Raw genomic sequence first — 14,540 nt, forward strand, 5'->3', positions numbered from 1 at the left:
GTGTCTAGTTGTTTAACGTAATATCGTCAGTTTGTAGATAATGATAAACTCGTTTAATATTTACCCTTATGTTTAACACACAGAGCCCCCTAGTCCCCCTATAAATTGAACAAAGTGCCTGTCTAGTTTTCGGTGATAACTTGTTAACTATACATTATTTACTATACATATACACAGTTATGGCCTACTCAATTGCATTTGTCCATTTTAAAATGATGGCTTGTTAATCATGTGACTCTGTGCCTGCTCATATGATAGGTTATAGGCTAAGCAATAATATTAAGTCGTAGTACGTTATTATAAACAGAAACACATAACACATTTAATTACTGTAACTTATTGTAATAAATGCTTTTATTACGAGTCTCTGAGGGATTATGCCGTTAACTCCTTTCACAATTTTATAGTATTGCGATTACGCCCGAATATAACTTCGGCAAGATTCGGCAGCGGTTCGGTAATCTCCGTGAGCGGTCTCTCAGTTTTTGTCAAGACACGGGCACGTTCGTCAGCGCTCGGGAAAGTCCGGCGGCGCTGCTGTATCGAGTGTACGTTCGGTAATCTTCGTGAACACTCGGGCAGGCTTCGGAGGAAACTCGGCAGAGCCCGTCACGGCTCGGGATTTTTCGACCGTGCTGCTGTAGCTGGTGGTGGCGGTGGTTGTTGTTGTGCTCGGTGACGCGGCGGAGGTGTAGCCTGACGCGGCCTCTTACGTGTCGGCCTGAATAAAAGTGGAGCTCCGAGGACTCGGGCAGTGACGGAGAGAGAGCGTGTGATCGGTAAGAGAGAAAAGACGAGTGTCCTGAGAGAGGGTGGAAGAAGAAGAGAAACACATACATTACGCGGCGCCTTAAGAAAACAGCAGCAACAACCGCGGCCCGCCAGCGAACAAAGAAAATCATGGCGGCGGCCGAGAGAGGAGAGAGAGATAGAGAGAAGGATAGAGGAGGAGAGAAAAAGTAAGAGAGACAGAGATGGAGCGTGAGAGAAATCAGATATACAGAGAGAGAGATGGAGTGGAGAACATTTGAGAAAGTAATGAAGAAGGGGAGGAAGAAGCTTATTAAAGAGAGGGAGAGTAACAGAAGGGAGGCTGCACCATTGGGCTTATTTCGGTTTATTATCTTGTTTTACTCTTATAGATTAATAACTTTAGGATTAATGTATTTGATATATGAGTTTCTCATTCACCAGAACTTTGCGTTCCACCTTAAAATGGTTCAGCGGTTAATTTCTGGCGCCTTCACCAACTTCATCTACATAGTTGATTTTTTTTTTTTGAGGCTTTTTTCTCGAAACCCGTTTACACCCCCTTCTTGAGTTTGTCATGATTATGACTTATTATTTTATTAAAATGCCTTAATATATCATAGTTACGACTTAGCAACGTTACCTCATTATAGCCTTACTATTATAGAACTATCCACTGACATTTTGAAATTATTTAATTATCATAAATACGCCTCGTATATCTCGTACTTACTCGGCTCAATAACTTTATCGCGTTATTATCCCCTACTACCTCATAATTGTGATTTAGTATAAAGTTATTATGACGTACTATGTTATCTCGTTATAACGACATTCTATCTCAGTTATATTTGTTGTGTCTTTACTGACTTAATGAAGTTGCTATTATAAAGCAAGTTGTTATTATCATTATCTCGTAAATACGACACTGAAAAATATCTTAAATGTCTACGTGTCTCGTTATTGACTAACGCTGTGTCCGAAGTAGCTCCCTGTTCACTATTCTCCATATTACTCACTATTATAGTGAACTGAATTTAGGGGGCGGTGGTGCAGGAGGTAGTGTCACAGTCACACAGCTCGAGGGACCTGGAGGTTGTGGGTTCGTTTCCCGCTCCGGGTGACTGTCTGTGAGGAGTTGGTGTGTTCTCCCCGTGTCCGCGTGGGTTTCCTCCGGGTGCTCCCACGGTCCAAAAACACACGTTGCAGGTGGATTGGTGACTCAAAAGTGTCCGAATTGTGTGTGTGTCTGTGTTGCCCTGTGAAGGACTGGTGGTTATAGATAATGAATTCAGGGGGTTAGTAAACAATTTCAGACACTAACTCCTGCAGGTTTTTACTAAAGCAGTGCATTATGGGTATCTGCTTTCCACCTTTGAAATTATGCATCTGAATTTTGTTGCTTTTGAATTTAAGTCTTCGGATTTCAACCTCTGGATATTTTGCTTCGCAAATATGTATCTGAATATAATTGCTCTTGATTTGAACCCGTGAATTTTCAAGAACACGTTTTCACTGTTATTATTCAAGGTTAATAAACTCAGATTAAAAAAATAAAGCTTAAAAAATTCAAACAATATATTTCGAATTTGCTCAAATTCGATAGGTCAAATTCAGAAACCAAAATACGAGTTACAAAAACTTCAGATACACACCAGGGATAAGCAATCGATTCATTTGGATTTTCTCTTTAACCTTAAATGCTGCACAAGTTCATTCTGTCGCCGCTAGGTGGCGAAACACAAACACAACTTCCAATATGTGGAAAAACTACACGTTTAGCTTCCTTCCGCGGATATTACCTCTTTATTTTCATAGTGTCTAGGGGTGCATTCTGAGATTGTGTACACTAAAGATTTTTCACTATTGCTGTGCTCGAAATGGCTCTCTATTCACTATTCTCTATATTACTCACTATATAAGTGCACTATTATAGAGAACTGTATTCAGGAGGATAGTTAATGATTTTGGAGACTTTATCATTCAGGTTTTTAAATAAACAATGCAGTGCATTGTGTATCCCCTATCCACTAGTGTCAGCTAGTGTACAAAGGTTGTACACTATCCTTTGCAGTGCATTCTGGGATTGTTAGAGTACACTGGAAATGGTCGGAATCCCAAAGTAGTGCACTGTATAGTGAACAGGGCAGAGTTTTAGACACTGTATGTTTTCACACATCACTACAAAATGGTGGAACCGCAAAATAACAGTAATGTATGTTAGTGTCTTGTTATTATGAATTACTACCTGATATTTATGACCTAGTATGTTGTTTTATGATGTATTATTCCAAAATGATTATTAAGTACCCTATTATTGATTTACTATGTCAGCATCTCGTATTTAGTGTCTCATTAATGACTGAGCATATCATCTTAGCCTCTCATTATTTTGTGTTACTATTAGGGGTGTGGGAAAAAACGATTCAAGTTCGAATCGCGTTTCTAACATTGAACGATTCAGAATCGATTCTCGTTTTCAAAACGAGTTGTTGCACCACTAAAGTATGTAGGATGAAGAAAAAGAAATCCAACCACCTCCGCGGTTCTCCAAAAGTAACCATTTGGAAACACCCTTGGATTTGACAGTATCGGAAAAAAATCGAATCGTGACCCCAAGAATCGATTCTGAATCGAATCGTGACACCAAGAATCGATTCTGATTCGAATCGTGGGATTCCCAAAGATTCGCCGCCTCAGTTACTATCCCTTAATTATGACTTAGCATTTCTTATTGACTTGTTACATTAAATAATTACTTATCTCATAATAATGACTCCATATCTGATTATTGTTTTTATTTTATTATGCATTAATCATGACATATAATAATGAGACAATGTAGGGACCTCATTACTGTGAGATAGCAATTCATACATTAGAGCTACTAAGTCGTAATCCTGAGATTACCTTTTCTATGTCCTATTCTGGTTATAAAGACTTATTTGATGGCTGCCAGTGTTGTTGTGTGTGACTCTTCAGTGCCGCTGCTGCAGTATAAGATTATTATGTGTAACCTCACTGCCATGTGCTTCCTGCTTTGGATTAGTTTGCAGATGTAAATGTGATAAACGTCATTATTAAAGCTTTCTTTCATCAGTGATAAATTTGCTGTTATGGTGATTGCTTTTGGGGTCAGTACAACATGTTCCATCCCATGTTTTCTGACCTGAAAACTGAGTGGTTTTGTTTCACAGCGTGTGCATTGGTGGCCTCCAGATCCACACATTAATTTGCACATTAGAATTAAAATTTGAATCACTTAATTTGCCATTGTGCTTGCACACAGGAATTTGTTCTCTTCATTTAACCCAATTCATGCAGTGAAACACACATTCACACACACAGTAGTAAACACTAGGGGGCAGTGAGCACACATACCTGGATTATTTCATAATATTCGTACTGAACAAGTAGAGCTGATCAATAATTTAATTTTTTTATTGTATTATATCATATCGACCAAAATTAAGAAATACATTTTGTCTGCATCATCCAGCCCTATGAACAAGAGAACTTTTTATAAAAAACACTTTTTAGAATTTAATAAACTGATAAATACATAAAAAGAGCAACAAAATAGAGGTACATTTCCAGACCTGAATTCTCACCCCCTTAGTGCTCTGCCCCAGCCCCCAGTGGTCAAACCGCTGCTGCAGATGGAGAAACACAGGTTATAGCATTAGACAATCTAAATGCATAAGCAATAGTTTGCAATAGCATTGTGGCCCTTGATTGAACCTAACCCTGAAGTACCTAAAGATTCCCACCCTCTGACGGAGAAAATTCCGGGAGCCCTTTCTGAAATGGCTTCCTAAGTTAATAAGAATTTTCTTGCCTTCCCAATCCTTCATTCATCACGAAGATTAACAGCAACTTGTTTTCACATCAACAAAATGGAGACACAAGGATTGGCTCCGACAGCGATGTTTTGTTACTACACAGCCCACATGTTTTCCTGGGGTTGGAATGCTAACAGAGATTTCCTTTCGCCACACTGACAGGATTCCTAGCTTAGAGTTTGTTTACACACTATTAACACACATCTGTCGCAGACCCGGCTTCTGTCTCTGACCAAAACGTCCACTCTGGGGTTCACTGAGTCCAGTGGTATTCCCAGTGGATAGAAAAGGGCAGGCTTCCGCTCCAATTTCGGAAGAAACTGCTGGAGACTGAACAGCAATGTTTACGTCTGGCCTTTACATTCTAGACACGAGTTGTGATTTATTAGTGATTTGTCTTTTCTGGTGCCGAATTCAGCATTGTCTTCATACGGTAGTTCATCCGTGGCTCTGCATACTTTACTAGTCCACTGTCATGCTCCAATACTCAGGATCCCCACAGAGCAGTGGTGGTGTGTTAGTGTGTGTTGGACTGCTACGAGTGGATCAGACACAGCAGTTGCTGCTGGAGTTTTTAAAAACTGTCCACTCTGTTAGACACTTCACCTCATTGGTCCACCTTGTAGATGTAAAGTCAGAGACAGCAGCTCAGCTGTCACTGCATGTTGTGTGTGGTTTGTCCTCTAGTCCTTCATCGGTGGACACAGTACGCTGTCGGTTGAATGTGTTTGGTTGGTGGGCTATTCTCAGTCCAGCAGTGACACTGAGGGGTTTAAAAACTCCAGCAGCCTCAGCTGTGTCTGATCCACTTGTACCAGCACAACACACACTAACACACCACCACCACCATCACATCAGTGTCTCCACAGCGCTAAGAACGATCAACATCCCACATCATACCTGCTCTGTGGGGGTCCTGAGCATCAGACAACAGGGTGAAAAAGGGGCAAATGATGTATGTAGAGCAACAGATGCAGGATGTTCATAGTCTTGCAACGTCAAACAATGTAAAAGCTGAAAGTTAATTGTGGGCCGACTACCATCAAAACAATATTACAGAGCTGCTCCCTTGTTGATCGGACAAGAGAAGAGACTTTTCTCTGAGTTTGCCTTAGTTTCTGGAGCACGTTCAGCTGGCAATCTGCTGAACTGTGGTATGTGATTTTGAAGTGTTTGTTTAAGAACACGTTACCCCCCGCGGGAATACAAGACTCAATAGAGTGCTGGGTCCTTACAGCATGTTTGTTTTTTTGTAAGCATGCCTTGCAAAAGCAGGGGACATTTTATGAAACAAACATTCCTTGTTCAGTGCATTTACACATTTTTTTAACTTTAGAAAAGCCCCACCCTCCTCGTCTGTGTCTGTCCAATCACAGAGCTGGACCAGAATCTTAAGTTGAGATTAAACGCATTAAAAAAAAAAAGTGCAGAGAAGAAAGAGAACTGAGCAAAAAAAGCTAAAAAAAAAAAACAGCTTCTGGTCTTCCCTCCCCCTGCTGTGTGCTCGGTGTTGTGGTGAGCAGCGAGCGAGTCATTAGGACAAACTCCTGATTAATACCCTTCATGCTTTTGGAATATAATGTATATGAATATACTGTAAGTATAGTGCATGCAAATAAGACCTGTCTGTCATTTCACATTAGCTGGGTGTAAAATTAGCTGCAGTGATGTCATTTTTTCCCAATTGTGGTGAAGTGCTGTAAAGTTTCTTTCCTCTCGGCAGCTAACTCGATGACCATGGAGTCGGGAGCCGAGGCCCAGCAGGGTGCAGAAACAGCTGTGGCTGAGACAGAGAGCCAGCAGATCACTCAGGCCCAGATCGCCACTCTCACACAGGTAACCACATCATACTCTGATCATCATAACAAAGATGTACAAAAGTTAACCAGGTTCTCGAATCATAAAAGTAGCCCAGAACAGGCCTATCAGTATTGTGCGGTTAAAGGCTAAGCACCACTTAACGGACCTCCATGAATATTTCACATTATCTTAGTTACTGACAGATATAAGTATGAATTAAAATGAAAATAGCGGCTTAATTTGCTTTAAAACTGACAATTTTATTAAATTGACGGAAAAACCCGAGCTCGCTACGGAAATTCTTGAACGCGACCGTGACGTCACTGGTGGACAACAGCTGAACAACACCGCGGTAAAACACCGTTATGACTGACTGTTATGACAGTATCTAGCTAAATAACCAACATTATTCATGACAATAGCCTAGTAATAAGCTAAACTCAAATGTAGAGGTACCGTTATTCTTGTAAATGTGATCAAAGTCGAACTCGAATTCATCCGACACTATAAACCTCCGTAATGCAGCTACGTAGCCGAGTATAATCTGAGCCACCGAGTTTAGCAAGTCAAGCTACCGTTAACTAACACCAACTAAAACAGGCGAAGTGAGTGTCCTTACCCTGTTTACCTCCATGTTACAGAGGCTCTTGAACACCTTTCGTTGGTGTCCTTACATGCCCATATTGTTGGAAAAGCGCCAGTGAAATGAGCTACAGATAACGGAGTGAGCGGAGGGTCCTTTCCAAAGTGCCCGTTTAAAGTTGACAAATTTAGTCCATTTTCTGGATATTTTGGGATCTTTGGGCCATTTGTTCACAGATGTCCCACTGTACATTGAATGATTGCAGCCAAAAACAACACACCTTTTCATCATTTTGCATTAAATTAAGTGCAGCTTCTAGAGTTGTTGTCCACCTTCTACGTCACAGGCAAGACGCCTATTAGAGTTTCCGAACACCGTTGGGGGGGGGGACCAACGGTCTTTTAAACCTTATTCCTTCAATTAGTAAGAAATAACATGTTTTCTGACTATCAATAAACACAAGTTAGGAACTCAAATTCCACTGTATTTATTTGTTTGACACTTTCATAGAGCTGGTGCTTAGCCTTTAATGTTCTCCTCCAAGCATGTTTAACTCAGCATTAGTGATAGGCCTGTCACAGTAGCTATTTTTGTGATTGATATATTTTCCAGGAAATTGTACTAATATTATAGTAATTTTATGACACTGATATAAAAATAATGATATAGTTATTTAATTACACCCTGTTTAAGAGCAACAACTTAAATTATTAAGAATATTCAGACATTGGAATTGAAATATTTTTAAAAAACTTGTAAATAAACATAAACATACTAAATAGGGATGTCCCAGTCCGATCTCAAGGATTGGTATAGGGGCTAATCGTATCATTATTTTACTGATCTGTGCCGGCTTGATTAAGCTTGATCTTAAGTCTGATCCTCTGTTTCCTCTGGCTCACACTCCCTTCACCTCCCATAGCATGCTTTGAAAATGTTGCTGTAATCTGACTCTGCTGGCCAACATGATTAGAGTCAATAACTGTCCTGTATTTGGACACTAAATGCCATGTTGTGATTTGGACCCATACGCCACAGTTTTATTCCGAATTTTTGCCTCAAATCTGTTAAGGCCATGATTTGCTTGAAGCACGGTGCTCTCCCTCAGCAGGAGGTGGGGCAGATACTCCACGGTTCCTTTCATTAAGCCAATCAGCAGTCAGAGTTAGCTGTCTATCATTTATTGCTGTGAGAGAGAATGTGAGAAAACCACTGAACCAAACAGAGGGAGCAGCTCACATCCTGGTGACGTTCATTTTTATGTAAAAAAACTGGGCAAAAATTGTGTGTATGTTTTATGATAAATTAATAGCAAAGTTATTATTGCAGTCCTATTTAGCAGGAGTTGGGGAGAAAATTAGGGGGAAAATGAGGTCCACTTTACATTTAATGTGGTTATTTTTTAAAAATAGCACTTCATTTTCTCTATGTCTGTGTTTATTGCCATGTAGGTTAGTGTGGGTGCTGGTCATGCCACCACCACTGGGCCCACAGTCACTCTGGTGCAGCTTCCAAACGGTCAGACGGTACAGGTCCACGGCGTGATCCAGGCAGCGCAGCCCTCGGTCATCCAGTCTCCACAGGTCCAGACGGTGCAGGTCAGTCCCCCAGAGTGCAGTTTGTGCACCATTCAAGCCTGAATATTAATGTTGTATTTTCCAGGTCTGAAAAACGCTGGAAATTCTTCAAATTGTAACTGTATTTTTTTCACCACTAACGGTTGAAAAGTTCACTTATGACATGGAGAAATAAAATAAGTCGCAGATTAGAATGATTGGAATTCTGACTCTTTTTGGTCAGCCAAGATCATTTGACTCTAATGCTAATGCTAATGCTAATTTGTTTATGTCCACTGCTAGCTGCCAGATTTGCAGGCTTAATGATGTGCACTGTGTGTGATATAATTGGGTAATGCTAGTTTTCATGGCATCATGTTCATGCCAATACTAGAAAATACTAGGTGAAAATATAAACAACTGCATTCGAGTTGTATTGGGACCAGCGAGCTGTCATAGTTCTAGCTCATACACAGTATGAGATGTTGTTTGAGGAACTCTAAAGAACCCCGAAGACATAAGAAAGCTCGTATTTGTGCTGTTCCTTTATGTGATGGACATCTCAGGGCCATTGAGGAGCAGCTTGACAACCGCTGTTCTGTACTCGCTAAAACATTTTGCCTGAGTCCAAGAATCATTGAGAGAGCTTCATTTTTGAGTGCGGAGAAATTCAGCAACTCTCAGGCCACATAAATAAAAAAACAGGATGAATAAAATAGTGGAGTTTGTGTGATAGATGTGACCTTTGTTACTGATCACTAATATATAGAAGTCTCTTTCTGTTGACAGATCTCTACAGTAGCGGAGAGTGAGGACTCACAGGAGTCCGTGGACAGTGTGACGGACTGTCAGAAACGCAGAGAGATCCTTTCCAGACGTCCGTCTTACAGGTATAAAAGCTACACCAATTAGGGAATGTATTTAATAGTGGTTTGCTTGACTATAAAAGACTTTTTTATTGTAGGTAACGCAGAGTTACTAGGTAACAAGAGCTGTGTTATGAGTCATAGCCCTGCTGTTCTTTTAATTTAAATATTTCTCTCTTTTAAATTGCTGTTTCAGTACAAAAAGGCCTTGTTAATGCTACTCCTGTATAAAAATGTTGTCTTCTGAAAGTCTGAAGCTGTCCTCTCCTTGACCCTGCAGGAAGATTCTGAATGACTTGTCATCAGACGCTCCAGGAGTGCCACGGATCGAGGAGGAAAAATCAGAGGAGGACGCCACACCTGCCATCACCACAGTCACTGTCCCCACACCCATATACCAGACCAGCAGTGGACAGTACAGTAGGTTTCAGCTTCTGCCAAATATTATGAACTTATCCAACCCAGGCTGTGTTTTTTGTTACTGTTCCTTTAGGCCACTTTATGTAAATGATCTCTTTTCTGATTGGTTTGCCTTTAAAAACTAAAAGTATCCAGCTGAATATTGCTTGTACCTTTAGCTTAAAGGGACAGTAGGCTAAATCTGTGGATATATGTTTATCATTTGTTTTGTGATATCACAAATGCAGTGAATTCAAAACAATGAGATTGTGCAGCTTCGTTTCCACGTATAAAATGGAGAGTTAAAGGTAGATCTTAAAACTAACAAGAACCCCTCAGCTTTTTTATTAACTGTTAATATGGGTTGCCAGATCAGGACCTTTCCCCTCAGTCTTCTTCTCTGTCTCCTAGTCGCCATTACACAAGGTGGGGCTATCCAGCTGGCCAATAACGGCACAGATGGCGTCCAGGGCCTGCAGACCCTCACCATGACTAATGCCGCAGCGGCTCAGCCTGGCACCACCATCCTGCAGTACGCCCAGACCAGTGATGGACAGCAGATCCTGGTGCCCAGTAACCAGGTAGTAGTGCAAGGTGAGCTACTCTAGCACCACAGCAACACAAATCATGGTGATCATAAAGTTTAAAGAGAAAATAAAGAGAAACTACATTTAACTAACTGGTGATCATAGAGTTTAAAGAGAAAATACTGACATCTGGGGGTTTCGCCGGTAATTCACAAGGCGTCATAACCCTCCATTTGGAGTGTGACTCTAGCCTCTTTCACACAAGAACGGTGATCCAAAAATGTTCTGGAGTTTACATGGAGGAGCTGTGTGTATGTGAATGCGACCAGTCACAACATTCATCCTTGACCTTACCCGTACTTTATCCTCCTCCCGCCCTAGTAAAGACTCCGGGTGAAATCCCAGTCAGTGCATGAATGGCGTGGGAACTGTTCCAGAGTTTCTCCTTCACTTACTGCACAGGCTTTTCCCCCATGCCTCAGGCGCGTGTTTCATTTCTAGAGTACATCTGATACAGAAAATCTCCTGCTATGTGCTGCATGTGTAAATTCCCACTCCAGGACATCTCTGGACCTCTAGAAATTCTCTAGAGTTCATGTGTGAAAGAGGCATCTGAAAAATCCCAGTTTGGAGGGCCATGTTGCACGCTTCACCCCACCCCTCTATCCCAACAAGAGCTGAGACCCCCACCCACCCCTAGAAAAATGCCGTAGAGGGCTCAGCGGTGTAGGGCAAGAGGGAAAATGGGATTCACTTTTGTCTCATATGAGATTCACTATATAATAATATTAATAATATCTATTAAAATTATTTGACATTTTACTAGGTGGATGTGTCCCAATACACCGTTAATACTGTTCATTTGTCTGGCTCCTGTCCAGCTGCTTCAGGAGACGTTCAGGCGTATCAGATTCGCACAGCGCCGGCCAGCACCATCGCTCCGGGAGTGGTCATGGCCACGTCCCCAGCTCTGCCCACCCAGGGGGGCGCCGAGGAGGCCACACGCAAACGAGAAGTGCGGCTGATGAAGAACAGGTACAGACACTCTGCGGCCCACATCTTCTGACACTCTGTAGCTGATGTAATGTTTAAGTGAAAAGGTCAGAACTGGGCTTGTAGCCAGAAGGTTGCTAGTTCGATCCCCAGAGCTGGCAGGTCATGACTGAAGTGCCCTTGAGAGAGGGGCACCTAGCCCCAACTACTCGCCGGGCGCAGTGGTTAGGGCTGCCCACCGCTCACTGTGTGCTCACTGCTCCCTAGTGTTCACTAGTGTGTGTGTAAATGTGTGTTTCACTGCACGGATGGGGTTAAATGAGGAGAACAAGTTCCTCTGAGTGCAAGCACAGTGGGCTATAAAGTGTAAAATCAGTCATTTTCTCCAGTGATGACACAGTTCTGTGACGCCTAGTGGCCTGGATATGTCAGAGATTTTAAATATGGTAAACCTGATGTGTATATGTCTCTCTCTCCATTCTTAATTCTCTCTCTCTCTTTCTCTCAGGGAGGCCGCTCGTGAGTGCCGTCGGAAGAAGAAGGAGTACGTGAAGTGTCTGGAGAACCGCGTGGCCGTTTTGGAGAACCAGAACAAGACGCTGATCGAGGAACTGAAAGCTCTGAAAGACCTGTACTGCCATAAATCCGAGTAACGTCCTTGTCCATGTCTGTCCTCCGTCTCGGCGGGCTGCAGTGTGTTTGTACGGAGACTAAGTGTGTGTGTGAGCGCCCCCTGGACTGGAACGCATGTTTTCTATATGTACTTTTTTAAGGAATTAAAAAAAAACAAACACTTCAGACTGCCTGAACGAACACGAGAAACATGCAGGGACACCCACTTTCACCTCCACCTGCCCCACCCCCCTCCCCCCAAGGCCACAATCTCAGCTCCAGCGGATCTTGTCATTAACGAGAAAATTGACAGGACTTTCTCCTGTGCCCGTTTTAATGTTGCCAGATTGGTGGGAACAAAGAAACCCACACAGGTTATCATCGTTGTGGTCGTTGTTGTTACAATTTTGTTTGTAAAGGGCAGAAACCTGAGAGGTGTAATCAGCTCGGTCGTGCTGTTTAAATGTGTGGAACTATCTCCAGAGTCGTGTCAAGTCTTCAAAGAGAAACAGAGCGAGGGAAGAGAAGCGCAATTTCCTGAAGTGTCAATGTTTGACCTATATTTGTCTGACTGTTACTAACATTTGATGTCAAATGTTTGCGTTTATTTTCTATTTTCTTCTTCCTACTCACATTTCTACCGCAGAAAAAACGTTAATATTATTTTCGATGCCTTTTGAAAGAGATTAATGTATGAAAATAGATTTAGTGAATATAAGGCATTATTACATGGAAATATTAGGACTATGTTATTGTTCTAGCCAAGTGCATTTTTTGCTTTCGACTAATGACTGCATTTCATTTGTGGGACAATAGCCTTGATTTCCTGTGAGCAGCAAACATCTGGATCCAATGCCGTTAGCCAATGGGGTGCATGGTCTGATACAGGATGCCTTCCCGTTCCCTGCACACTTCGGAAATGGTGAACACACTTTTCACCTGAAAACATAACTCAGAGGAGAGGAGGCCCTTACACACAGAATGGTACATGTATTATTTTAAATATATTTTACATGAATTATTATTTTCAGATGGTGAAAATGAGATTGAGCTCAACATGAACTTGCTCTACCCATCACTGTTGTCTCACGTTTTCTCTGAGAAATCTGTGAAGAGTGTAGGGTGTTCTCCCTGTGTCTGTGTGGGTTTCCTCCAGGTGATCTGGCTTCCTCCCACAGACCAAACGCACGTCAGTAGGGGAGTAAATTGGCTGTGTGATAATGTCCACAGGTGTGAGTGACTGAGTGAGTGTGTGGTGCCCGGTCCAGAGTGTGGTCCTGCCGTATGCCTAATGATTCTGGGTAGACTTTGGACCCACTGCAACACTGATCAGAATGAAGAGGTTATAGAAGATACATTTATAATGTTTTTCAACTGGTGCAAAGAAAAATAGTCACTAAATAGTTCACCTTTTTTTTCGTTAATGAAAATTTTTCTTTGCCCCTCATTTTGTGTGTAATGGTCCGGACGTCTGCACAGTCCCATTCCCCTCCACTCAGCTCCATTGTACATGTACAGGATCCAGACATTGTATGGAACATATCACGGCTGAAATCAAGGCTGTAAAACCGGCTTGGGTTTGTTCTTGCACAACCGGACGGTCCCAGTGTTCTCGGTTAATCTGTGCACATTCGGTTTCCAAAGTAATCGTCATGAAAGCAGTGATTCCAAACAGATATGATTCGATGCGGATAAGATTTGTACTTTTTCACGGACTTGAATTTCTTCTGCTATTTCTTTTAGTATTGTTTTAAAACTTGTCCTCGGATCTGTTGAAATAAGCGTGGATACTGTTTTTTGTTTTGTTTTGTTTTTTCTTTTGCTTCATCTTAAGCAGCTGAGAGGACTAGCGTCCTGTATAACAAGTATTAATATAAATATTAATATTTCTGGCATTATGGCATGTTTAAACCTGGTTTTTGTATATCATTTTTAACTTTGATATCTCTATTGTTATTTTTTGCATTATTATGTCACAATGAATATGAATTTGATGTCTTTGTATTTGATGCATCAACACGTAAATAGAGGGTACAGATATATATGTGGTTAGTCTACCATGACTGTTGCATTTTCGGCAGCTATTTCATAAAAAAGACATATGTGGAAACCAGCACCGTCTCATTCTGTCGTCATTTTTATCACTGGTCAAGATCATATAGATTATGGATAGAGCTCCAGAGAAGTCTATAGCTTAGTGCTGTCCATTTAAAGTAGCCAAATGCACACATTACAAGGAGATAAGGGCGTATACTGACTACCAGGTGCTCATGTCGGCAACGTGATCGATGGCTTTCATGCGTTAAATTGTATTGTACACATATTAACGCCATCCTGTTAAACCATTCTGGCTGCAATGTCAGTGAACCTACCAGAGCAGAGTGAGTCAGACTGGAGAAGTAATCTCCCCACATCAGTTTCTTTCACCACATAACTTATTTGACACAGAATAACTTGAACCTGCTCTGCTCCCAGCATCCAATTATTTTCTGATGAGTGCTCTTCATTCCAGAGCTGGGATCCTCAGTCTGTGGGGGGTCTCTTATTGTGGCTGATGGAAAGCATGGTGCAGTGGGAAGGGTCTCACTGGAAAATGAATCACAGTCGTCCAC

The 14,540-nt window shown here is 41.7% G+C and overlaps 1 protein-coding gene across 2 annotated transcripts; it reads left to right on the forward strand.

The window, feature by feature from the left end:
• Positions 1-656: 656 nt before the first annotated feature.
• Positions 657-14,005, forward strand: LOC136686077 (cyclic AMP-responsive element-binding protein 1). Of its 2 annotated transcripts, none has more exons than XM_066659574.1 (8): positions 657-779; positions 6,316-6,428; positions 8,427-8,573; positions 9,321-9,421; positions 9,678-9,817; positions 10,208-10,390; positions 11,205-11,358; positions 11,825-14,005. In XM_066659574.1, exons 2-8 carry the CDS (start codon positions 6,324-6,326, stop codon positions 11,967-11,969), a joined length of 975 nt encoding a protein of 324 aa, XP_066515671.1. In that variant the 5' UTR covers positions 657-779; positions 6,316-6,323; the 3' UTR covers positions 11,970-14,005. The 2 variants fall into 2 exon arrangements, with proteins under 2 accessions (XP_066515671.1, XP_066515672.1); XM_066659575.1 differs by lacking the exon at positions 657-779 and adding an exon at positions 809-959.
• Positions 14,006-14,540: the final 535 nt, after the last annotated feature.

Source organism: Hoplias malabaricus, unplaced genomic scaffold, assembly GCF_029633855.1.
Source record: "Hoplias malabaricus isolate fHopMal1 unplaced genomic scaffold, fHopMal1.hap1 H_6, whole genome shotgun sequence".
Lineage (NCBI taxonomy): Eukaryota > Metazoa > Chordata > Actinopteri > Characiformes > Erythrinidae > Hoplias > Hoplias malabaricus.